At 46.9% G+C, this 25,882-nt stretch overlaps 2 protein-coding genes across 4 annotated transcripts; both read right to left on the bottom strand.

Moving 5' to 3' along the window:
* Nucleotides 1–162: 162 nt before the first annotated feature.
* Nucleotides 163–21,372, bottom strand: TRIM54 (tripartite motif containing 54). Of its 2 annotated transcripts, none has more exons than XM_086326059.1 (9): nucleotides 20,851–21,372; nucleotides 5,164–5,336; nucleotides 4,484–4,655; nucleotides 2,603–2,698; nucleotides 1,672–1,905; nucleotides 1,087–1,109; nucleotides 846–970; nucleotides 619–711; nucleotides 163–315 (listed from the first exon to the last, which is right to left on the bottom strand). In XM_086326059.1, the coding sequence occupies exons 1-9, from the start codon at nucleotides 21,016–21,018 to the stop codon at nucleotides 299–301; spliced, it is 1,101 nt and encodes a 366-aa protein (XP_086182185.1). In that variant the 5' UTR covers nucleotides 21,019–21,372; the 3' UTR covers nucleotides 163–298. The 2 variants fall into 2 exon arrangements, with proteins under 2 accessions (XP_086182185.1, XP_086182186.1); XM_086326060.1 differs by having other exon boundaries at nucleotides 1,087–1,106.
* Nucleotides 21,373–22,299: 927 nt separating this feature from the next.
* Nucleotides 22,300–25,661, bottom strand: DNAJC5G (DnaJ heat shock protein family (Hsp40) member C5 gamma). Of its 2 annotated transcripts, none has more exons than XM_086326080.1 (4): nucleotides 25,312–25,427; nucleotides 24,604–24,817; nucleotides 24,263–24,407; nucleotides 22,300–23,569 (listed from the first exon to the last, which is right to left on the bottom strand). In XM_086326080.1, the coding sequence occupies exons 1-4, from the start codon at nucleotides 25,422–25,424 to the stop codon at nucleotides 23,517–23,519; spliced, it is 525 nt and encodes a 174-aa protein (XP_086182206.1). In that variant the 5' UTR covers nucleotides 25,425–25,427; the 3' UTR covers nucleotides 22,300–23,516. The 2 variants fall into 2 exon arrangements, with proteins under 2 accessions (XP_086182206.1, XP_086182207.1); XM_086326081.1 differs by having other exon boundaries at nucleotides 23,060–23,297; nucleotides 25,312–25,661.
* Nucleotides 25,662–25,882: the final 221 nt, after the last annotated feature.

Here is a 25,882-nt window from a genome sequence, read left to right as displayed (position 1 = left end):
TAATATCAAGGAGGTGCCCCAAAAGGGTTCGTTCCGCTTCACCCCCCACCCCCACCCGTTCCCGCCCCAAGAGGTCCCAGATTTGGAGAAGGGCGGGATGGATGGTGATGCTATGTCTCTGAAGCAGAAACTCAGAGAGTGAGCAGAGAAAGGAGCTGCGGGTCGGGACGCATTAGCTCTTTATTGAGCCCCTCCCCCGCGGCGGGGCGCCGGGTTGGGTGGTACGGTGGTCTCTGCTCAGGTCGTTTACCATCCGAGCGCCAGGACCCAGGTGCGCAGGATCCGCAACAGGAGCGAGTCAGTGCTGGCCTGTGCCTGGGAAAGCAAGCTCAGTGGGCGGGCGCTCCCAAGAAACAAGGCAATTCCGAAGCCCAGCTCACTTGTTTCTCTAGGCAGGAGGGTTTCTCATCCACTTCCCCACCTAACCCGCTCTCCCACCAGCCCAGAGAGACGGATAGTGTTAAAGAAAGTTGTACTTCGGCCGGCGCGCTAGGGGGCGCGCCCCTCCTGGTTGAGGTTGGGAGTAGGGGCTCCAAGCGATCCCTGATGCCCCTGAGAGTACAATGGCCCGACGGTGGAAGGGGGTCCCCGCCAGGCCCCGCCGATGTCCACACTCACTTTCCCGCCCATCGGTCCGCTCTTCCTCTGGTCCTGCGTTGCCCTCTTCCCCTTCTACCGCGACCTCCTCATCCTCTTCCTCCCCAGAAGTGCCTAGGCCAGGAGAAGGCTGGGTGAGCTGGGGTCCCTTATTCTCTGGCCGTCTTACCCCTATCCCTCCCCGACCCAGAGGGTCTGGACGCCCAGTCCTAGTGGCCGGCCGCTCCCTCCGATCCTGGCTTCCTCACCTGGCTGGAAGTCGATGGTCCTCAGCATTTCTGCCACATGCTCCACGCTCACGGTGAATTGATCCATTCTTTCATAGCCCGGCTCTGGCCGGCCAGCCAGCTCCACCTTCGACATCGTCCCGACCCTGCAGCAGCCCAGAGGCTCAGCTGGAGACTCCCAGCACCACTGCCCCCGCTTCCCACCCTTGCCAGTGGAGTCCCCGCCCACCCCTTCCTCTCCCTTCCCGCTCCACCTACTCACTTATTGATCAACTCCTTGGCCTGCTGCAGGGAAGAAAGGAGGGTGAGATTAAGCACTGTGCCAACCTCCGGCAATATCCCATTTCTGATGCCCACCACTATCCTGCGGGTTAGGGGGGGATGCATGTCCCAATTTGTTAAGGAAAAAAATGGATAGAGAGGGTGACTTGCCCAAAGCCATGGGGCAAGTAGGAGCCAGAGGTAAGACTTGAACCTGGCTTCCCATCAGCCCTGGGATTTCTTTGGAAGGAATGATGCTAAAGCTGAAACTCCAGTACTTTGGCCACCTCATGCGAAGAGTTGACTCATTGGAAAAGATTCTGATGCTGGGAGGGATTGGGGGCAAGAGGAGAAAGGGACGACAGAGGATGAGATGGCTGGATGGCATCGCTGACTCGATGGACGTGAGTCTGAGTGAACTCCGGGAGTTGGTGATGGCCAGGGAGGCCTGGCGTGCTGCGATTCATGGGGTCGCAAAGAGTCGGACACGACTGAGTGACTGATCTGATCTGATCCCAGTGCAAAGGCCCCCACTCCAGCCACTAGGTGGCCTGCCACTGCCCGCCCCCCTCCCCCCAGGGCCCACCTGCAGGTAGAGCGCCATCTGCGGCTCCTCCATGGACTGGATGGCAGACTCCACCAGCTTAGAGGAGGCCTCCAGGTGGTCTCCGTACTGGCGGATGAGGCCCCTGACTCGCTGCAGCTTCTCCTCCTGCTCCCGGGCCAGCGCCTGCAGCAGCTCACCCTTCCGCTCCTCCAGTACTGCACACAGGCCCTCAAACCTCTGGTTCAGCAACTGCTTCTGCCTCCGGCTGTTTTCCTGAAAAACCGGGAGTAAGGATGAGACCTCATAGCTGGGAGAGTACCAGGCTACTTGTAGCCTTGTCCCACTCCCCACTTAATGGACGTCACGAGGAACCAAGAAGAGATGTGACCTGTCAATTACAACCACAAATTAGTGGCAGAGACCAGACTCCACCCAAGGGCTGCTGGTTCCCAGATCTTTTCAGTAATAATACTGATATATACTTTGTTGAGGTTTAATTGAAATATAACATATTAGCTTCAGGTGTACAAAATAATGATCCAATATTTGTGTATATTGTGAACTGATCACCACAATATGTCTAGTTAACATCCAGCACCATACATAGTGGACAAAAATGTTTCCCTGTGATGGGAACTTTTAAGATCTACTCTCTCAGAAAACAACACTATATATTTAAAGTTTCATGAGCGCTGCTGCCGAATTCTCTGACTCTGGTTTTTATTTGTATTATCTCACTTAATTCTCAAAAAGATCCATGGAGGTAACCATCATATCATTCTCATCATCACTCTTTTACGTAGTTAAAAACAAGCAAACCCAAACACTGAGAACTTAAGTCACTGGACCAAAGTCACAGAGGAGGACAGAGCTGGGATTCATACCTAGCAGCCTGGGTAAGCACATTCTACTATTTGTGATTTACCTCCAGTAGCCCAGCAACTTTCCCTCCCTCCCTTTCCAGGCTCACCTCGATGGTCTGGCACACCTCCTCCATCTGTGTGATCACTGCTTGCACACGGTCATTGCCGGCCACCAGCATCGCGATGCCATCGCTGAGCTCACTCTGCCACACACAGAGGCTAGCACTCAGGGCTGGAGGACCTGGTCTGGAGCTAAGCTCCTCCCTCCCTGGCCAGGGCTACCCAGGAGAGGACTGTCCCCTCCACTACCACCATCAGGGCATCCTCAGGGCAACTCTGACAGAGATCTAGAGAGTTTGGAACCATTCAAGAAGTTTGGAAGCACATTCTATAAATTCTGGAAGGAAGTGGAGAGAGGAAGTCCTCCACCACCAAGTGAGGAAGAGACATTCACCAAATATCCACCAAATGCCAGGCACTGGGCTGCATGCTTTATCTTCCATCAATTTTGAAAAGGTCTTCAGGATTATCCATTAAGATAATATTGCCTCTTCTCCATTCTCTTTATTCTCTCATTCTGGGACTCTGATATCTAATCAGAGTATCTAATATATCTAGAGTATCAGATATATCTAATCATATATCTAATATGTTAGACCTTCTCATTCCCAACCTCCTGATCTCCCAGTGCTATATTCTAAGCTATTTTTTCAGTCCTCTCTTTCCTTTTTAAAATTTTTTTATGTGAAAAAAAAATTTTTTTTTTCTGGCCATGCTGTGTGGCTTGTGGCATCTTAGTTCCCCAACTCAGGCCCTCGAGAGCAAAAGCACAGAGTGCTAACCACTGGACAGCCAGGGAATCCCTAGTCCTCTCTTACTGAGAGAAAGTTGTCATTTAATTCATCCCTTGAATGTTTTGTTTTCTACAATTATATTTTCATTTCTAAAAGCTCTGTTCGGTTCTTCGTCAAATCTGCACTTTTGATAGTCTATTATTGCTTATTTTTAAATTCCATTTTTAAAGCATTTTATACAAAGCTGACTTTACATTCTTTAATAATTCTAGTATCTTAATTTTTTGAGGGTCTAAATCTGAAAATATTGTTTCTGCTGCCTTCACTCATGAGTACGTTTCTTTGTGTATCTTCAATCGTGAGCCCATCTTATGTTGATCTTAATCTAAGAAAAACCCAAGGCCTAAATTGAGGGTTTTTCCATCAGGCAGAATTTGCATTTGCTTTTGTCAAAAGCCAGGTGGCACAACTGATTACTTTAGGGATTCCTGGGATTCCAGTGTATCCTGTGATCCTTGGGGGTCTTTGTTGTAGGTCCCCCAAGTTTCAGGAGTTTGTAGGCATAGTCTCATCTGTCTAGTTCAGTAATAATTTGCCCTGTGGGAAATCCTGCCTTTCCCATGCTTATCATTCAGGGTTCTGTTCACATCTCACTCCCCCTCCTTCTCTCCCTACCCACACTTGGAGCTTTCCTTTACTTTCTACCTGTCTATCAATTTAATTTTTATTTTATTTTTTCAATTATTTTTAAAAAATTAACTGATTAATTTCTTTTTTTGGCCATACTGCATGGCATGTGGAATCTTGGTTCCCCAACCAGGGATTGAACCAGTGCCCCCTGCATTGGAAGCTTAAACACCAGACCTCCAGAGGAGTCCCTTTATTTTTAATGTTTTATGTAGAATCTACTTATATGACAGTGAGATGGCCTTGAGAGTTCACCATACTGCATCCATTTCTCGTATGATCCTTATAACTCTCAAGTGTAAGCATTTTCATCCCCATTTTACAAGAGAGGAAGAATGTCAGGGTCAGAGAGCTCAAGTGACTTACCCAAGGTCACACACTGAGCTGGGACTTCAGCCCTGATCTGCCTGCCTTTGAAGTCAAGTGGAGTAAGAGGCTGCAGTTTGAGATCCCATCCTGTGTCCCCACCCCCACTCCCCCATGCTTGCTCCCTCTGCTGCTTGATACCTTCTGGCGTTTGTAAATGGTGGGCAGTGGGGCCACCTCACAGTCCTTGTGGGCACCAAAGACCTTGCAGAGAGAGCAGGTGGGCACTTCACAGCTCAGACAGTAGATATTGATCTTCTCATCTTCATGCTCCTCACACATGAGGTGCTGCTCAGCCTTGGAATGCAGTGGCCTGTGGGGAGGCGGGCAGTGTGGGAGCAGGCAGGGGGGGCAAGCGTGTGAGGCCCCCTGAGCACTTTTTCTTCAGCCTCCACCAGCCCCTGCCACCCTCTGTGCCCTGACACCTGCTGCTGTGGCTGGGCAGGTGGGTGACTTCCTCTTCACTTGAGGGACAGAGCTATGTACAGGGTACAGGAGGCCTAGATCCAAGAGTAGTTTCTACTCCAGGCGGCAGGAAGTCCCACAGGGAGGGAGGTCATGGAGGGTTGACGAGGACCTTGCTGATGGATGGCCAGCACCCCCAGGTGAAGAGGGGGAAGCGCTGGCCAGGAATCAGAGGCCACCTGAGCTGGCGACCTGCCGAGCTGGCGGCAAGTCCCTCCTCCTCTCAGGTCCACTCCTCTCATCACTAAACTGAAGGGGCAGGTTGACTGTTTCAGCTTCTCCCTGCTGGCCCTGATGGGCTCCCTGGCTATGTCCCAGGCCCTGCACTTTAGAGAAATGAGACCCTAACAGCTCACCGGGAGGACTCCTGCTTGTAAATGTCGATAATGTTCTCCACCAGCAGGTTCCGCTGCAGGCCGTAGACGCCATGTCGGTCCAGGACCACCTCGTGCCTGCAAGATGGGCAGCGGAAACGGCCCCCCGAAGACACGGTGGTGGAGCTCCGGGACTGCCACAGAGGGTTCGAGGCCTGTGGGTGCAGAGAGCATGACAGGAGGGCCCAGTGAGTTATGGGGGAACTGGAGGGGGTGGGAAGGAAAGTCACAGGGGCTGGGGAGTAGGACAGTGATGGAGGGGGAGGCAGCAGCTCTTTTTTTTTGGCCATGGTGTGCTGCATGGCATGTGGGGTCTTAGTTCCCCAAGCAGGGATTGAACCTGTGTCCCATGCACTGGGAGCACATAGTCTTAACCACTGGACCGCCAAGGAAGTTCCCACCCACTCTTTTCTACGGCTGGGCGCTCCTCTGAGAGCAGCCCCAGGTGGGTGGCCATGGAAATCTCTCCCACATTTGTCTCGTTACTCAGCCCACCCCTTTGAGTGTCGCTGCATCCAGAGCCTAGCTTGATCAGGCCTTGTCAGGACAAGACCTCCTCAAAGGGGCCCAGCTTGGGGCTGTGGGGAGACATTGACCTCAGCAGGAAGACCGAGAAGGGAAATGGTCTCTGAGTGGTGCAGCCAATAGCCTCCAGCCTAGAGCTCTTGTGGGCCATGTGTGGGGGAGATTCTTTGCAACCCCGGGCAGGGGCACAGAGACAAATGCTGAACAAGAGAGCAGACACATAGAGCCAGATAATCCAGGGAAATCTCTCCAGGCACAGGGAAGCAGGGCTCCTGGGTTCTCATGCTGCTCCTGTAGTGCCCTACTGTGCATGTCTGGGCAAGCATTCAGCCTCTGCACAATTAAGGACTAGACTGGATTATTCACTCTACCACAAATATTGAGTGTGCCAGGTAATTGCTAGGCTCTGGGGAAAAGATGACTATCCCTGCCCTCAGGAAGAGCAAACTCACAACTCCATCCAGTGGGCTGGGTGTTACGACAGGAGGAAGCTTGGAAGGAGGACTCACCAGATGGGATCAACAGTTCCTCCCATTTATACCCCTGAGAGGACCTGCTCCATCCCGTCCTAAAAAGGAGAGCCCTGCCATGGCTGAGGCCACAGAGGGTTGGCTCAGAATTGAGGAAGTGATCGATCACCTGACCCAATAGGACCAATCAGTTTTTCTCTCTAGGAAATCGGAATGGAGACACAGAGGCTGAGGTGACTAGACCAGGTGCAGCTTTTGAACTGAAAAAAGAGCTGTGGAGTTGAGCTAAGAGCCGACATTGTGGCCATCCCGAAATCTGTACAAGTGGGCAGTGTGAGGGGTCAGACACTGTGAATAGAGAAGCCTGGTCTTCAGGGAAGAGAAAGAATCGATCTGGGGGGAGAAGTAGAGATGAAAGACTGGTGGAGACTGCTTGTTGTTCCTCAATATTCACTTCTTCTTCTTCAGTAATAGAGACCCTAGATTTTTAGTAAGACACACAGAATAAAGACCATGCAACAAAGCCTCCCTTCCAGCTGGGTGTGACGAGGTGACTGTGTTCTGGCCAATGGGATATAGATAGAAATGTTTTGTGCAATTTCTAGGAAGTATCTTCAATGTGAAAGGCATGCCCTACTTCTCCTCTTTTCTCCTTCCTGCTGACTGGAATGAAGATGAAATGGCATATGCTGAAGCAGCCGTCTAGAGCCATGCAGTAGCCACATGCTGAGAATGGCAAGATAAAAGGAGTCTCTGATGAGGCAGAACTGGACTGCCCACTTTCACTGGAGAGAAAAAAAGTTTTACCTACTTGAAGTCACTGTTATTTTTGGTTTTCTGTCTTTTACAGCTGAACCTAATCCTAATTGACTGGAAGAACACTCCTAGAGAGTGATGGAGAGGGTAGTCATCTGTGACTTTGTGTGTTTACATGTATTTCCCACAGTTGGGCTCTATAAACTTCTCCAAATCCTTATCACATTTTGGCGGGATTTTTTTTTTTTTAATCTATTTATTTTGGGATTTGCTGGGTCTCTGTTGCTGTGCAGGTTTTTCTCTAGTTGTGGCAAGAGGGGCTACTCGCTAGTTGTAATGCACAGGCTTCTCATTGCAGAAGCCTCTCTTGTTGCAGAGCACAGGCTCTAGAGTGCTTGGGCTTCAGTAGGTGTGGCTCCCGGGATCTAGAGCACAGGCTCAGTAGCTGTGCGCATGGGCTTAGTTGCTCAGAAGCACGTGAGATCTTCCTGGACCAGGGATTGAACCCGAGTCTCCTGCATTGGCCAGCAGATTCTTTACCACTGAGCCTTGAGGGAAACCCTTGGCGGGATCTCTTGAAAATTATAAGAAGTTAACACTTTAGCCCATCATAAAGCTAAAAAAGGTTAGCTTGAGATTATCCCAAGGCTGTGTTTGGGTAAATAAACATAAACCCTTCTTAGTAACTGGAATTGTATGAATATTGTTAAGTTTAGCTTAAAGACTGTGTTAAAGTGTGAGATCGCTGGGCTTTTGTTTGCTTGATACAATTATCTTTCAGTATTTAGAATCCAAGTGAGCAAGGTGGTGTTAGGAAAACTCTAAACCTGCAAACTCCTGGAATCTTACTTCTCTTTGATTTGCTGGTGGCAAGCATTTAAATATGCTTGGTGTCTGAGTGGGAGGAAAGGGGGCGTGTTATTTTGTATATAATTAAATTATTTTATTTTATTTTACTTTTGGCTGTGCTTGGTCTTCACTGCTGCACTTGGGTTTTCTCTAGTTGCGGAGGGCAGAGCACTCTTGGTTGTGGTGTGGTCTTCTCATTTCAGTGGCTTCTCTTGCAGAGCACAGGCTGTATGTGCATGGCTTCAGTAGTTGCAGCTCGAAGGCTCTAGGGCACAGGCTCAATAGTTGTGGAGCATGGGCCTAGTTGCCCTGTGGCATGTGGAATTTTCCCAGATCAGGAATCCAACTCGTGTCCCTTGCATTGGCAGGTGGATTCTTAACCACTGGACTACCAGGGAATTCCAGGGGGCATATTCTAAAGTCTTGGCCCAGAGCAAAGACAGACTCCTAAAGCTTCTGCTAACCTCTGCCCCTCACAATGCACCCTTCCTCCATACTCATTATTTAACAGTCAGCACATGTTTTGAGGACCTATTACATGTCAAGCACTGTGCTAGGGGTTTTCCACACATTCTTGAATTTAACCCTCAAGAATTCCTTGTAAAGATGGTGGAAAAGGGACTTCCCTGGTGGTCCAGTGGCTAAGACTCTGAGCTCCCAATGCAGGGGCCAGGTTCCATCCCTGGTCAGGGAACTAGATCCCACATGCCCCAGCAAAGATTGAATGATCCTGTGTGCTGCAGCTAAGACTCAGAGCAGCCAAATAAATAAATAAATATTTTTTTAAAAAGATGGTGGAGGAGATGAACATTTACCCTCTAACCTGGACTACAAGAAATATTGTAAGAAATATACAAGTCTAACACCTATTGAACACTTAGTTTATGCCAGGCTTTGCTCTAAATCCTTTTATTTGTATTCAATTCATTTCATATCATTAGCTCCATTTCAAAGACGGGAAATTGTAGCCCAGAAAAGTTTAATAAATCTCCACATGGTCATCAGCCAGTTGGTGGCAAAATCAATATCTGAACTCAGGCACTCTGACCTCAGGGTCAGAGTAATCATTATACTCAGAATAATCATTATACTACATTGTCAGATACAATAAAATTTAGGTCCGTTGAAGAATGATGCCCAAAGCTAACATTTTTCTCTCTGAGCCTTAGGTGAAGTGTTTTAGTGAAAGAGTCATGAAGGACCAAGCATCATCCTTTCATATAGGAACCTTTCACATAGGAAAGAGAGGACAGCCTAAAAGTCAACTGTGCAACTGTGGATTGAAGTTATTTCAACAGAAATAAACAGAAGATGACTCATCATACCAAAACCCCGTGTGCCACAGAGTACTAGCTGGCAACCAGAGTGACCTTCTTGTCTGTGGAGAGATAGTTCAAATCTCACAGGAGAACTCCTCCCATGGCTACACATGCCCCCATGGTAGATAATTCATCATAATTCATCAGACTCGTGTGAAAAATATTCTGAGGCAACATAACCAAACTGAGACACTCAACTGCCTACTAATCCAGGTCATACCCCTCTAGTCATCCAAGAAGCCAAAGAGGTAAACAGAGATTACAAACCAATGGCAACAGTCAGAGAGCCAGTCTGCTTTTGGAAGGAAGCCAAGGTCAACAGGGCTGAGTGACGAATTTACCCTCAGTACCAGATAAAGCTACCCCTATTTAAAGAAGACTGATAAACAGAGGAGATGCAACAGGAGATGCAAGCCAAGATAATCCAAAAAGGAAATGGAAAAGAAAGCATGATGAACAAGGGACAAAGATACCTTCTGGAAGAACTGCTTCAACAAACAGTTCAATTTCAATTAAAGAAATGAAAACAACTCTCAAATCCGTACATGACTAGTGGAAAAATCATAGCTTTGGCTAAACAGAACTTTGTCAGCAAAGTGATGTCTCTGCTGTTAATATGCTGTCTAGGTTTGTCATAGCTTTTCTTCCAAGAAGCAAGCGTTTTTTAATTTCATGGCTGCAGTTACCATCTGCAGTGATTTTGGAGCCTAAGAAAATAAAATCTGTCACTGTTTCCATTTCCCACCCATCTATTTGCCGTGAAGTTATGAGACCGGATGCCATGATCTTTGTTTTTCAAATGCTGAGTTTTAAGCCAGGTTTTTCACTCTCCTCTTTTACCCTCATCAAGAGGCTGTTTAGTTCCTCTTCACTTTCTGCCATTAGTGTGGTATCATCTGCATATGTGAGATTGTTGCTATTTTCCCCAGCAATCTTGATTCCAGCTTGTGCTTCATCCAGTCCAGCATTTCACATGATATAGTCTGCATATAAGTTAAATAAGTAGGGTGACAATATACAGCCTTGATGTACTCCTTTCCCAATTTTGAACCAGTCCATTGTTCCATGTCCAGTTCTAACTGTTGCTTCTTGACCTGCATACAGATTTCTCAGGAGGCAGGTAAGGTGGTCTTATATTCCCATCTCTTTAAGAATTTTCCATAGTTTGTTGTGATCCACACAGTCAAGGGCTTTAGTATAGACAATGAAGCAGAAGTAGATGTTTTTTTGTAATTCCCTTGCTTGTACTGTGTCCAATGGATGTTGGCAATTTGATCTCTGGTTCCTCTGCCTTTACTAAATCCAGCTTGTACATCTGGAAGTTCTCAGTTCATGTACTGTTGAAGCCTAGCTTGAAGGATTTTGAGCACTACCTTGCTAGTAATAGAACTGTGCGCTTCTTGGAACGTTCTTTGGCATCACCTTTCTTTGGGACTGGAATTAAAACTGACCTTTTTTAGTCCTGTGGCCACTGCTAACTTTCCAAACTTGCTGGCATATTGAGTACAGCACTTTCACAGCATCATATTTTAGGATTTTCGATTGCTTAGCTGGAACTCTGTCACTTCTACTAGTTTTGTTCATAGTAATGCTTCCTAAGACCCACCTGACTTCACACTCCAGGATGTCTGGCTCTAGGTGAGTGACCAAACCATTGTGGTTATCCGGGGCATTAAGACCTTTTTTGTATAGTTCTTCTGTGTATTCTTGCCGTCTCTTCGTAATCTCTTCTGCTTCTTCTAGGTCCTTGCTGTTTCTGTCTTTTATTGTGCCCATCTTTGCATGAAATGTTCCCTTGGTATCTCCAATTTTCTTGAAGAGATCTCTAGTCTTTCCCATTCTACTGTTTCCCTCTATTTCTTTGCATTGTTCACTTAAGAAGAAAGCATAGTCTCCCTGATTAAAGAAGAACCAGTTACAAAAGGACAAATACTGTATGACCCTTCTTATATGAGGTACCTAGAACGGTCAAACTCACAGAGATAGAAGGGTGGTTGTCAGGGGTTGGGTTGGGAGAAGGGAAATGAGGAGTTATTATTTAATAGGTACGGAGTTTTCATTTGGGGGATGATGAGAGTTCTGGGATGGATAGTGGTGATGGCTGAACAACAACGTGAATATTCTTAATGCCACTGAACTGCACATTTAAGAATGGTTAAGACAGTAAATATTTTACTTTACCACAGTGCTACAAAAGAGAAGAAAAAGTAATCAAGACTTGTTGGGTTATCTTGGTCAAGGGTCCTACTTCAGATTCCCCACAGTGAGGACTCACCCCAGAGATTGACCTGAGGTGGGCTGGCGAGGCATGGTGCCTCATCACCACTTCCACACCTGCCAGAGAAATTTCCTTGGTGGCTCATCCCACTGGCTAATCCTGGCTAAACTATTCTCCCAGGACCAGGGGCTCTGAGAAGCAATTAATGCTTAAGCGGTCAACCTCAGTCTCCTGTTTGAAGAGCACCTTTCTTGGAAGCTGGAGAGCACGCAGGGCAGGCAAGGGGGAGGGTTACTCCTCTCTGGCCACAGGCTGGTGCTGCTCCCTGGAGTAGATGCCACAGCTGAGCCCAGATTTGCCACTCATCCCTGGGTCCCAGAGTCCTCCCCTCTTCCACAGCTCAACTCCTCCTGCCATATTCTACCTCCCGTTGACTTTCCACCTAACCTCGAGGGCACCTCTTCCTTTTTGTAATGGCTTCAGCAATGTTTCCCCTACCCAACTCCACATCCAACTTCCTTTGCTAGAGTAGACCCTGAAGCGTATATGTGTGTGTGTATATATATATATAGACACATACGTGTGTATATGTGTCCTTGGGTACTAGAGCTAAACTTGACTACTAATAAACAGTAAAGTTTTTCTTTTGGACTTTTGGAGGCTTCTGGCTCATGGCATGACATGTTGCTAGCTTATGTAGCTCAGACTCCCTCACTGTGCTACCCAAGTGTGCATTGTTTCCCAAAATGTGGTGTACATACTGAGGACAGGTATGAAGATTTCAGGAGGCACAGGGATGGACATATGAATTCCTTAGGTGTTTGTTATTTAGTCGCTAAGTCGTGTCTGACTCTTTTGTGACCCCATGGACTGTAGCCCAACAGACTCCTCTGTCCATGGGATTTTTCAGGCAAGAATTCTGGAATGGGTTGGCATTTCCTTCTCCAGAGGATCTTCCCAACCCAGGGATTGAACCTGCAATGGCAGGCAGATTCTTTACCACTGAGACACCAGGGAAGCCCTCTTACGTGTTTACCTTAATCTATATTAGAAAAAAATAACCAGCCTATAAAACTGGTGCTTTTTTGTGGATTTTGTCATTTAGAATTATAAATATTTCATCTTTGAAGGTGAGTTCTTTTTTACAGAGTTATTTATTTGACTGTACCAGATCTTGTTTGGGGCATGCAGGTTCTTGGTACCTGCAAGATATAGTTCCCTGACCAAGGAATCCCTGCATTGGGAGCTCTGGGTCTGAATCACCACAGAAGTCCCCAAAGTGAGTTCTTTTAAGTAGAAATACTTAAGCATAGTACAAATGGCGTATACAGTTTTGGCAAAAATCAGGAAGATGACAGAGAATGAAGTTTGAGACATTTGCTCTAACCCTTTCCTAACTCCCTCCCCTAATCAAAACTTGTATGTCTTCTGTCCTAAACAGTTTGCAAATGCGAAGCGGCTACCTTGAGAAAGTCATCTGTACTAGACATGCAGATAAAATTGTTCCCCACTCTTGGTAGCATCTCTGTATTTTAATTGAGAGCATTTAATGCAAGATGATATAGGGAAAGTAGCAGTGATCTGAAGATGTGGTTTGGGATTTGCCATTTATGACCTTGGGAAAACAATTTCTCTTATGGCTCACATTTCCTCAGATCTAAAAAGAGGATTTGTACTTAGCAGTAGCTCCATTCAAAGGCTGATGTTCTCTGAGCAATGAGCCTTAATGGATATGTATATGGTAAGAACACTGACCAGTGTGGGGGAAGGGAGTTGTTAGTTTTTATAGCAACCTTCTCCTCTCACATCTTGCAGGTCACCATGTCCCTGTTTTGAATCCACTATCTCTCATTTGTGCCTCCTTCTAACTGTCCCTCGAATGCTCTCTTCCTGTTTGATATTAAAAGTTCTTGAAATCCCATCTTCTCTGAAATAGCCCTAGTGTGTTTAGATGGATTTATACATTCTATAATTTTATATTATTTATGAGGCTTAAAATTTACATAATACAGGAGCTCCCTGGTGGTCCAGTGGCTAAGACTCCAAGATCCTAATGCAGGGGACCTGGGTTCCATCCCTGGTCAGGGTACTAGATCCCACATGCTGCAACTAAGCCCCAGCGCAGCCACAAAAAAAAATTCACAACACACCTGTATTATTTTTTTAACCAGAATAAACAGTAAAATTGTTTTTTCAGATAGTTAACATGCTGGTTATTTAATGCTGATGCTTAGTTGCTTCGGTTGTGTCTGACTCCACAGACTGCAGCCTGCCAGGCTCCTCTGTCCATGGGGATTCTCCAGGCAAGAATACTGGAGTGGGTTGTCATGCCCTCCTCCAGGGGATCTTCCCGACCCAGGGATCGAACCCAGGTCTCCCGAACTGCCTGAAGATTCTTTACCACCTGAGCCACCAGGGAAGCCCAGTTATTTAATAGTAAAGACTAAATGAGTTACAATGGTATTACAATGCAACTATCTTTAACATGTTCTTAACATGGGGAGAGACTCATGAAAAAAGCAGGATCTAAGTCTATATAGACAGTAGGATCCAGATTTTGAAATGGGTGATGGGAGTTATAGGATTTTAAAATTTCTTATTTGTATTCATCTACATTTCCCAAATTTCTTTGTATAAACCATGAATTACTTTATAAAATGCATAAAATAAAAACTAAATATTTTTTGCAATAATTTCCACTGAGTGATAGAATTGTGGGTGATTCCTTCCTTCTTTTTTAAAAAAATATAATTTTGAAATTTTGTACAAGGACCTCGTGTTTGGGGAAATAAATGTTTACTTTTTAAAAATACAATGCACAATCCTGCCGTGAATGAACAGGGGGTATTAGAGTGCCAGAAGCATTAACAGGAGAAAAGATACTTAGCAGACCTATGTTAGTTTACTCCCTAGGTCATACACTGCTGCTGCTGCTAAGTCTGACCCCATAGACGACAGCCCACCAGGCTCCCCCGTCCCTGGGATTCTTCAGGCAAGAACACTGGAGTGGGTTGCCATTTCCTGCCCTATCTCCCGGGCGGGGAATTCAGGCTCCATCACTCCATTACCTCCCTAAGGGGTTCTTATGTTCAGCCTCATCCCTGGGGGCCATTTCCCCATTAACTACCCTTCAGCCCAAGGAAGGGTAAGGGGAGAAGGGTTGTCAGTTATGTTAAGGGGGTTGTTCTTGTTGTTTTAAACAAACTGGAGAAGCATAAATAAATAAAAGGGTTTATCTAAAAAAAAAAAAAAAGAACTGTGTGTCTATCTGGCCGGATGGAGGCGTGGGAGATCTTACTTCCCTGACCAAGGGCGCCCCCTGCAGAGGAAGCGCAGAGTCTTCACCACTGGACCACCTTAGTTTAAGGAAAACCCTTAGTTTAAGGAAAGTGTTTAAGAAAATACCACTTGAAGACAGGGTAGACAGGAAGCAGGAGATGGTTATCAGAAAGAGTTTTAGGAAACCAAAGATACTAGAGGAGTTCAAATTACAGATAGAGGAGTCATGGGACAGAGGGAAGTTGAAAGGTAGATTTTACCATGAAGGGCTTTAAAAAAAAAAAATTGTAAAACCTTAGAGGGTTTTTAATCCAAGGGTAAAGAGCTGAACTCAATTTTGTAGGCCAAGTTTCTAAACTGCAAGAGAAAATCAGAGTGAATATTAATCAGAAGTGATTTGGATAAACGGGAGAGAAGACTGGCCATTGCTTCTGATGTAAAGGCCCAGGCTTCCCTGGTGGTCCAGTGGTGAAGACTCTGCGCTTCCACTGCAGGGGGCGCCCTTGGTCAGGGAAGTAAGGTCTCCCACGCCTCCATCCGGCTAGACACACAGATCAGAAGCAAGTCACAAGCAAGTCACCGTCTTGCCCTCAGACAGAAACAGAAAACCCTGCAAAGACCAGGGATGCCAGAGGTGGAATCTGGCCAATTGCGTGGATGTGAGTGGGCTGCCAGCGAGAGGAGGGAGAAAAAAAAATTCAGACCTTTCGAGGCTGGTGCTTGGGAAGACATTGGTGCCTGTGATGCTGCAGAACTTAAACCTGGGGGACACTGCTCCCCAGATGAGTAGAATTCAAGGGTTCTGTGAACCTTGATGGGAAAAATGACATCTTTATTTTCACTAACATCTAGAAATTGAGCACTTTCCTTTATTATGAAGGTAGGAAGTGGGGTGTGGAATTGGGTGGGGGAAACATTGCCAAAGCCATGAGCTGTCTCTCTTTTAAGCTATATTTCTTTGGTAATGGTCTGCAGCCTCCAATGGAAACATTCCATCTACAAAGATGCTCTGTAATGCAGTTCCTCTATTGAATCTACACTTCTCTCAGAATCTTTTCCCTCTTTCCTGGCTACCCAGAGTGATGCTGATTTGGGATACTTGCCCAGGACGTAAGGAGGGTTGTTGGCAGCTATCTCCCCTAAACTGTTGGCCTGGCCAATGATGAATAGTGGACCGTGCAGGTCCTCTGAGACAGAACCTCAGAATATACTAGAGAAACTGTGGGAAAACAGGGGCAGAAGACCACACATTTGAAGCAAGTTGAAGACCTTTAGAAGAATCCAGGAGGCAGCAAAAGCTGAGTTGTGGGTGGGGGAGGGGTTTTGAGGGGAGAGCTTGCTCTGCCCAACAGAACCTAGCAGTGAGCATGACACAGGGATTTGTGAAAAGAGGCTGGCTCAGAGGAGGACTGGTAAGCAGGAGAGTGAGCCATGGGACTTCCCTACTCGGTCCAGCAGTTAAGACGCCATGCTGCCAATACAGGGGGCGTGGGTTTGATCCCTGGTTGGGGAACTTAGATCCCACATGCCAGTGGTGCAGCCAGGACAAACAAGAAACAAAACAAAAAGAAGAGTGAGCCAAGATAGGACACTAGTAACTAGTAACTGAATGCAAAGTCCTGAAAGAATGGAAATATATGATGATGTTTCTTCCGTTTGTGAAATCAGATTGTTAGAATTACAAGGATGTTAAACAGCAATTTAAAGCCCCTCTTTATCCATGTGTGTGTAAACAGGCTTGAAGAAGTGAAACAACCTGCTTTACAGTCATGGCCAATTAAGGAAGAAACCGGTAGGACTAGAGCCCAGGAGTGCTGAGTCTCGGTCTATGATTGTGTTTCCCAGTAAATCCAGTTTCTTTCCTCAAATAAGATCCTAAGCCGGCTACAAGATTAACATACTTCATAAAATTTCAATCAACCAATTTCCCATAAAAGAGACCTGCCCAAGTCTGGGCCGGGGAGGGACATCTCAGTGCCCTCAGTGACAGGTGGAAGTGGCTGAAGAGGAAGGCTGTGTAGGGTTTTCACCAGCTGGCCTGTACTTGACGGCAGCAGCCCTAACAATTAGACTGTAAAGAACTGGAATTTGGGGGACTTCCCTGGTGGTCCAGTGGTTAAGAATCCACCTTGCGATGCAGGGGTCAAGGGTTTGATCCCTGGTCAGGGAACTAAGATCCCACACGCCATGGAGCAATTAAGCCCTGCAAACCACAACCACTGAGCCTGCGCACCACTAATGGGGAGTCTGTGCACCACAATGAAAGATCTCACATGCTTCAACTAAGATCCAAAGCAACCTAAATACTAAAAAAAAAAGAAAGAAAGAAAAAAGGAACTTGAATTTGGGATGAAATAAAAGAGGTCATTTCTTTCCCAGTTTGCCCTTTATGACAGGAGGAGGCCCCTTTCTTGCTATTCCCATCTCTGTAACTCTCTCCCTACATGGACACCCTCCAGAAAAGCTGTTTCTGAACAACCTTCTCATAAGGCCTTCTAGTTGTCTGTTAAATTACAACAGGTTGCAGCTCATAAACAAGTGCCCACAGTGAAGTGGGGGCAGGTATAAAAATAAACCACAGGCTGTTTTAAAGCAGTTTAGGAAGGAATAGAGTTTACAAATTCAGAAACACATGGGAAGATGTTTATGTCAAATTCCCACACCGACAGCTTTCCCCTAGCCAAAATGCTTGGTTGCTGAGTGGGTGCAAGTGTGGGGAAAGAGAAAGAGAGAAATTAAAGGGGGTTAATGTGGTGTTTTGGTGTTTTATTCTGTTTAAATTCAGAGAGAGAGGGAGAGAGAAAGAGAACTGTATCACAGCTCTAAAGAAAATGAGTTAAATTGTGATGGCAACTATGTAAAAATATGTATAGAAACAAGCATAATATGCAAACATGAAAACAATCGCATTGGAGAAGGTGAGATTATGGATGATTTCCTCCCAAACCTTTAATACTCGTCAACATTTTCAATGAAAAAAAATTTTTTTTTTGGTCCCACCATGGGATCTTAATTCCCCAGCCAGGGATTGAACCCAGGCCCTCAACAGTGAAAGAGTGGAGTCCTAACCACTGGACTGGCAAGTAATTACCTCAAAAATTTTGTTTCCTCTTTTGTTAACCTGATGCTCAGTTCAGTTGCTCAGTTGCATCCGACTCTTTGTGACCCCATTGACTGCAGCATGCCAGGCCTCCCTATACAGCACCAACTCCCAGAGTTTATTCAAACTCATGTCCATTGAGTCAGTGATGCCATCCAACCATCTCATCCTCTGTCATCCCCTTCTCCTCTCACCTTCAATCTTTCCCAGCAGCGGGGTCTCTTCAAATGAGTCAGTTCTTATAACCTGATGTTTTAAGATCACAATCCCTCCAAATACTAAATTTTTTTTTAGTATTTTAAAAATTATTTGGTTGTGATGGGTCTTAGTTGTGGCATGTGGGATCTTGTTCCCTGACCAGGGATCAAATGCAGGCCCCTTGCATTGGGAGTGCCGAGTCTTAGCCACTGGACCATCAGGGAAGTTCCTCCTTCCAAATTCCTTTTTGTTGTCCATCACAGTAGTTTTTTTAGGACAGCAAAACACTGAGCATCATCTAAATGTTTCAGAGCATGGGTGAAATAGACTGTGGCTCAGTCATGACAAGGGACCACTATATAGCTATTAAAAAGGAAGGTGCGTGTTGGAATGTGTGGCTATGGAACGACAGCCAAGAGAGTAAACCAAGGCAGGTATAGGATAAATTTAAATGCGTGCATACACATACACACACACATACAAACGTGTACCTAACTATGGAAAATTCCTGCAAGGGTACCCAAGAAAGTTGGTAATGGCTACTTCCATCTGGAGAAGGGAATTAGAGAGGGCCCAAGGTGAAGATTCACTTTTCATAATATAAATTCTTATAGTGTTGGAAAAAAATATGTGTGTGGGTGTGTAATATACTGGTATCACTTTTCTAAGTCCTATTAACTTTCTAGGCAATGTTCTAAGTGTGTTCTTCCTAAGTAGTTTCAAGATATAGAAGTCCTATTTTCGTCCCCATACTTAGAAAACAGACAATCTGATTATGCCTAGAGTTGTCAAAATGTGGAGGCAATGTGTGAAAAAACTAAATATGCTCATCTTTCAGAGGGAGGTCTGCTGAGATGTATATACATAAGTGCAGCCAAAGAACTGGGTCAGCCTCCCACCAGGCCATCCCAAATAAAGCAGCAAGGAAATGAACTGCTTCACTCCTCTCCTTGGAGGGCCAGGGGTGCCCTGTACTTCAAAAGACACACATTAGTCCAGATCCACAGAACCATCCCGAAGCCCCGGGAACCATGTTATCTCCCAAATATTCTGCACAGGGTTCGACCCAAACAATTCCCAAGTCTCTCTGGGCTCAGATCAGTATTCCAGACCTTCAGGGAACCAAAACAGTGTGTCTGGATACAGAAAACTGACTTGAACATCTTCTGGTTGTGGTTTAGTTAATAAGTCGTGTCTGACTCTTGCAACCCTATGGACTGTAGCCCGCCAGGCTCCCCTGTCCATGGGATTTTCCAGGCAAGAATACTGGAGTGGGTTGCCATTTCCGTCTCCAGGGGATCTTCCAGACCCAGGGAAGAACATCTTCTAGCCTCCATATATAGGACTCCTCCCTGCATCCCTCTGCCCAGTGATACTGTGTGCCATGCACTTTAATATTCTGACCACTTTTTTTTTTTTTTTTTTTAGAGAACATGTTACCTTCACTTTCAAAAGTTTTCTTTGCTTTCACATATTTCAGGCTCTAATGAAAGAATGTTTAACTACAAATTCATGAGAAGGGATGGCAAAACCTTTCTGTCATTCCCCTCTGGGCATCTCAGCCTGAAGGATGTTCAGAGTTAATCAGACCAAGGGAAAACCCAAGATGGTGGGTTGCACATGACTGAATGCCTGGGATGATCAGACCCTAGAGAGGGAAAACCACTGGCTCTGAGGTTGTCTGGAGCCAAATAATGACAGGTTTGAACACTGACAGGAATGGGAGATGGCAAAAGGCCTCGATGGGAAGATGGCAGGAGAGACCATGGGGCTCAGCGAAGACAGCAGACAACAAACAGTGGGCTGTGGGCGCAGCTGTAGAATGACCTGAATTAGCCAGCCCACTATTTTCCCCCAAACATACTGCCCCTAAAGAACTTAAAAGGGAAGCATTCTCTTGGTTAAGTTAAATATCACTGTGTTCAACACGTTTCCCCATAATTTCTGACAGAGATGAAGACTGCATGTTCATGATGTTCCTTATCGCTGCCATGCCTACTAAGTCAGCCAGCTCTGGTCTATTCTGAGCTTTTACTTCATTGGTAAGGACACGTGTGTGTGTGTGTGTGTGTGTGTGTGTGTGTGTGTGTGCACGCGCCTTTATCCCTCACTCTCCCTGATCTTTGTTACATTTTAGAGATTACTAGAACCTACACAAGGGCATGGGGCAAGAAAGCAAGCCCACTTATATAAAACATTCTGATACGTGCTGCTTTTAGTTCTGAAACCAGGAGCTAAAATGAGATCTGTGAATTTGATTAGCTATGCTTTGCTCTGTGACCACACACAAGCCAAAATTGGTTCCATTTGGAGGAAGTAAAATGTATTCTCTGCCTTCTCCCTGCTTAAGTGACCTCGATCTCTTTTAACCAGCAGGTCTCTTGACTCACCAATCTGGGGAAGGACACAAGTGTCACCTCTAGTGGGGGTGAATTCCCAGTGTTCTGTCCACTAACTTTGCCTGCCCCCGTCCCAAGATGGATGCGCTCAGTCTTTTGCTTTAAATACAAATAATGTCACTGTCATCATGGACCTTTCTCACAGTCCACTTTTTAATGTTTCATTATCTCATTGCTATTTTCTCCAGATTTTCCATATTGTTCTTGAAATCTCAACTCCAAGCTGGAATGCAGAGTCACAGCACAGACTGTCACACAGCCTGGTTAGAGGATCACTTCCCTGTCCAGTTTCCATGTGGGTCTCCTTTTCTCTGTAGAGACCAGCATCCCAGGGCTGTCCATGCACAGGCTGTATGCTCATCAGCCTGCAGAGCGGCTGCTGACTCATGCTTACTTTGGGATCTGCTAGGACCCCTGGCTCTCCTTCTGCCCTTCAGCCAGGACAGCCACCACCAGCCTCCTTGGGGCGCCTTCCTCCCATCACCTTCTGGGCGCTTGGCACTGACCTGACAAGCCTCTCACCAGCCCGCCCTGCCCCAGCCCTGCCCCGGCCCACCTGGAAGACATCGTTGGCGCACTTGCGGCACAGGTTGTGCTGGCAGGGTAGGATCACCACCGGTTTGGAGAACATCTCCAGGCAGATGGGGCAAATGAGCTGCTTCTCCAGGTTGTCCATGCTGTGTGCATCCCCTAGCAGCGGCTTGAATCCCACCGTGAAGTTCATCCCCTCAGCGACTGTGCCTACCCTGGCCTCGGCCCTGGTCTCGGCCTTCTCTCACTGCCTCTGGACCCTTCCTCGTGTACTTTCGGCAGTCTTCCGACTCTTTGTGTTCCCTTCTGTTGCTCACTCCTGAAACAGCTCTACGTCTCCTGTCCCTTCCTCAAAACAATTTGCCTTGTCCTTAGATAGCTGTTTTCAGACACTTCTCTGCCTCGCCTTAGTTTCTGCTCTGTACCCTGGCCAGGCACACGTAGCTTTTTCTCGTCCTCTCTCCCTGAATGGCTCTGTCCCTGGAAACTTCTCCTTCTGTTTCCCAAACCCCTCTTGTCCACTCTGTGGGCAGCGCTGTTTGTCTCTCACTCCCCAGAGAGGAGATTAGTTTTTAACGTGGGGGTGGGGAACAAGGGGCATGTGTGTGTGACATTCCAACTCCCGATTTAGCTCCTGTAAGGCGAGCCACAGCTGTCACCGAGTGAGTGACCCTGACTCATTCGGGAATGGGTGACTCCCCAGAGCAAGAGTGGGGTGAACTTCACTGCTGTGGTGGAAGCCGAGGTGGGCAACAGAGGTGCTCTCACTCAGAAGCTCCTGTGAGCCCCCGACCCCCATGCTTGGGCCTGGGTGCCTCTTCCAGGTAGCGGCACAGAATCTCAACTGGCCTGTGTGACAGGCACCATACATGGCCTGGGTGAAAGGAGACATCCTGCTGGACCTATAGATAGAGACAATGAAATTTGTTGCCTCCAAGGCTTAGTCAGTGATTCTGACCATCTTCCTCTGAATCCTATGATTCAAAACAAGGGCACCAGAGAGAGAGGCTCTTTTTTGTACTTGCCCAGATCTTTCTTATATCCCCCTGCCCTAGGAAAAGAAGCCCAGGAGGCTGGAGCTGGCAGGTGCGCCAGGGCCTGAAACGACCTCATGAGCATATCCCTGAGAAAACACAGGATTCTGGTCCCTGAACACATCACTGGAGCCATGCCAAGGACATATCTTGATTTGTTAGGAAATCTAGAGAAGTGGAGTTGGGCAGAAAGGACCTGGATGCCAGGGACCTATTTTGGGCACCGAGGAAATTGGTCTCCAGGAGAAATTTAGAGCACCGACAAAGTCATCATCACAAGGCTCTGGGAAGCCTCTGCCCCAGCTCCACACATGTCCTGATCTCTGGCTCCCTGAGGCAGGCTAGTCTCAGATATGCCCACCTGTCCTCTACCTTTTTCTCCTTCTTCTTCTCTGTCCCAGGCATGATTTGTCTTTTGGGAGCCCAACATATGCACTGGGTTTGGATTTTAAAAAGCTCTTTTATTGACTGATATTCCTTAGCCCTTCTCCCAGTCAGGAGAGAGAAGTTTGAGGAGTTCCTAGGTTCTGACCCTGCGAAGATGGGGAATGGTGTGATGAGGATACCAGACAGACAGTGCGATGAAGCACACATGGGGAAAGGGCCTGGACACATTCAGTCTTCACCCTATCACATTTTCATGCCCCTACTTTAAGCGCAAAACATATAGTGATCAGCTTGTACAACATGAGACCAGAAGGATGGAAGCCGGCAGGCACTGCTGTGCTGTTCGGTCAACCCACAGGCCCCATGCTCATGGATGCTGTGCTAGCAGCTGCAGTCCAGGGAGAACTGAAAGGCGGGACAATGGCCTCTAAGCCTCAAACGCACTTATGCTCTTCCTGAGTTGTCTCATGGTGGTACGGGATGAGGCTGGCAATGCCAAGGGCACAGGCACCAGAAGAAGATGAGACCAGCTCCCAGAAAGATGAACTCGCTGGGGAATGAGGCTGAACGAAGAGTTCTTGGCACACAGAGTTGCAACAAAGGCGGGTCACCTGACACAGCAGCTCCAGGACAGGATCCATCCTGCTTGGTGTTTAGGATCCAGAAGGAAGTCTCATAAGTGGCTGACACTACCGCTGACACTGGCTCAAGTTCCAAGGAAGGCACAGGAAAAACAATGTTCAGGAAGACTGTCACCCCTGCCTAAGACCTCACAAGGGTTGGGTAGGCGGGCTGCTCTCTAACAGGTTAAAATTGGGACTAGAGCTAAAAAGAAGAACAGCTGGGTGACCCTGTACGGCCAGGGTCAGTGACAGCATCAAGGACAAAGATGGGGTCCTCACTGGGATGGAGGCCATCAGTGCTTGTGAAGACGGGAGTCTTACACGCAGAAGGGGCAAATCAGGGTCAATGTCAGGACAGGGCTACTTGCTCCTCTCTTCCCCGAGTCCAGTGGCCTGGGCAGCAGAAGTCACCCTCACTGGCTCAGCATCTAAGGGCAGAAGAAGATGGCATCTTATTAACTAGAACGAATGATCATGCAGAATTTAAAGCAAACCCCCTACAGGGAAGGATACAATACCTGTAGTCCACACTATAAAGACATAACTTTCCATTAAAGACTCAGCTGAATTGTTTTTAGTGTGTATTTTTTCCTTACCCTTTAGTTATTGCCGCATTTCAGTTTTCATACCTCACTCTTCATCTTTTACTAATTATCATCACTAGAACCATCTTCCCCTCTTCTAAAATGTTCTCTGTGTCCTATGATGGATTGAAAAACACATATGTAGACATCTGGTAACAATTTTTTGGTCTGTTGTGTAGTTGCTAAGTTATGTCTGACTCTTTTGCGACCCCATGGACTGTAGCCCACCAGGTTCCTCTGCCCTTGAGATTTCCCAGGCAAGAATACTGTAGTGGGTTGCCATTTCCTTCTCCAGGGGATCTTCCTGACCCAGGGATCAACCTGAGTCTCCTGCCTTAGCAGGCAGATTCTTTACCGCTGAGCCACCTGGGAAGCCCATTTTTTAGTCCACTGGTGAGAAAAGGGTTACCTTGCAGTTATGTATTCCTGTCACTAGATGGCACTGGTGTGAATTTCAGTCAACCCACACCTCAGTGGATCATCTCAGACACTACCTTTCTTGAGTAAATGCAAAGAACTGCATTCTCTAACTTGTCTTCAACTACTGCCTTTTCTAGGCACAGTCTCCCACCCCATTCCCTACCTTAATGCTCACTCCATCCATTAAGCTTAACAGTCATGGAAAGCGAACATTACATTTAAACTGTCAGTTTTGGGCATAAGCCCCTCAGAAACCAAGCGTACCCTCTTCTCTTTGTTCACTTGGCCCCAATACTGACTTGAGAGTTGGGGGTTCACAGTTGAGAGTTCAGGGTTTCACCCACAACCCTAATTCAGCTCTCACCCCAGTCCCTACCTGTGGTTCTCACCTGACCTGGGAGGCTGATGCTGGACATTTGACGCATTTTTTTTGTTAGCCATTTCCTCAGGTGGTGGCTTAAGTGCTCCACAGCAAAAGCAGCAGCAGCAGCAACAACAGCAACAGGTGAGTAGAGCACACAGGAGGACAAGTGTCTACAAGGTGGGAAAGAATGGCTTCAATCCAGCAGTTACTGTGTATTTCCATTCAAGCTCCACCCAGCCTCAATTCTTCCAGCACCCAGTATGAGACAATAGAAGCATTTGTTCTAGGAGAGGAGAATCAGCCATCCTAAGAGTGGAGGGTTGCCCCTCCTTCCTTATTTTTAAGGGACCAGAAAGAACTGTGTACCTTGAACCAACAACTATTCATTGTAAAATAGTATGTGACGCCTTCTTCGCCAAAGTGATCGTATATATATATCCCCAATGAGCCATGCCGGTCATAAATTTTCCGCTTCTTAGGGTCACTCAGTACGGCGTGGGCTGTGTTGATCTCCTTGAAGATTTCTGCTGCTTGAGCGTCCCCTGGATTCTTGTCTGGATGATACTTCAAGGCCAGTCTCCTAGCCAGGCAATACCCAAAAGAAGGGTGGGCAGAGGATGGGAGTGGTAGGGGTGAGAGGGTTACGATGAATGACAGGGATAAGTCTCTAGAGGGTGAAGAAAGAATGCATGAGAGGATGGAGGCAAGAAGCCCACATCTGCATTCCTCCACACGGAAGAGGATGATGGCCCCATCTGGCCCCAAAGTGGAGGTCTGGGTATTTAAAAATTGGGTCAGGGGACTTTCCTGGTGATCCAGTGGTTAAGAATCTGCTTTCCAATGCAGAGGACATGGGTTTGATCCCTGGTCAGGGAACTTAGATCCCACTTAGGCAACTAAGCCAGTGCCTTCTAGAGCCTGCATGCCACAATGAAAGATCCTACATACCACAACAGAGACCTGATGCAGCCAAATAAATACTAAAAAAAAAAAAAAAGGGTGAGAAAGCAAGGTACGAGGAGAAGGGTTTAAAGGGAAGAATTGCGAGATTTAATAAGGGGCTGAGGTCTGAACCTGTAGGCCTTCTTGACATCTTCAGGTGAGGCACCCTTCTTAAGCTCCAGCACTGCATAGAGGGTTGACCCAGACTTGGACAACTGGCGGGCGGCCTCGTCCACATGAGCCATGATCTGGGTGGGAGGAAGGGAAGTGTTTGTGAGAACTTCCCGGGTGGGGGCCACAGAGAAGTGAACTTCCAGTGACAGGAAACTCATCACCTTCAGGGGCGAGGCAGGAAAGGGGCTACCATGGGACAAATATCAGACAATGGTGAGTGGCACCTGTGACTAGCAGGAGAGCACAGGTGACAAGACATTTGAATTCAAATTTTACAGAGGAAACGTCTTCTCCTCAGCTTCCCCAGCGCCCACCAGATACACAGAGCTCAGACACCCCACATTCTACAGAGGCAAAGAGGAGGTCTAAACCCTGCAAAAAGATCCATTTTGTCCAGAGCTACAAGGACTGTACAGAAGGAGTCCTGAGCCTGTCCAAGTCCTTGTTGGGTCTGAAAGCCCAACAGGATCCCAGTCTCAGAACAGGCTGGGTGGGGAATCCTGGCGGTCCACAATCTCCAAGGGAAGAA

Source organism: Bos grunniens, chromosome 11 (assembly GCF_055505025.1).
Source record: "Bos grunniens cultivar Pamir isolate PY7600 chromosome 11, Bosgru_T2T1.0, whole genome shotgun sequence".
In the NCBI taxonomy this organism is placed as follows: Eukaryota; Metazoa; Chordata; class Mammalia; order Artiodactyla; family Bovidae; genus Bos; species Bos grunniens.
Note: the sequence above shows the minus strand (reverse complement) of the source record. Positions and strands in the feature narration are given on the sequence as shown.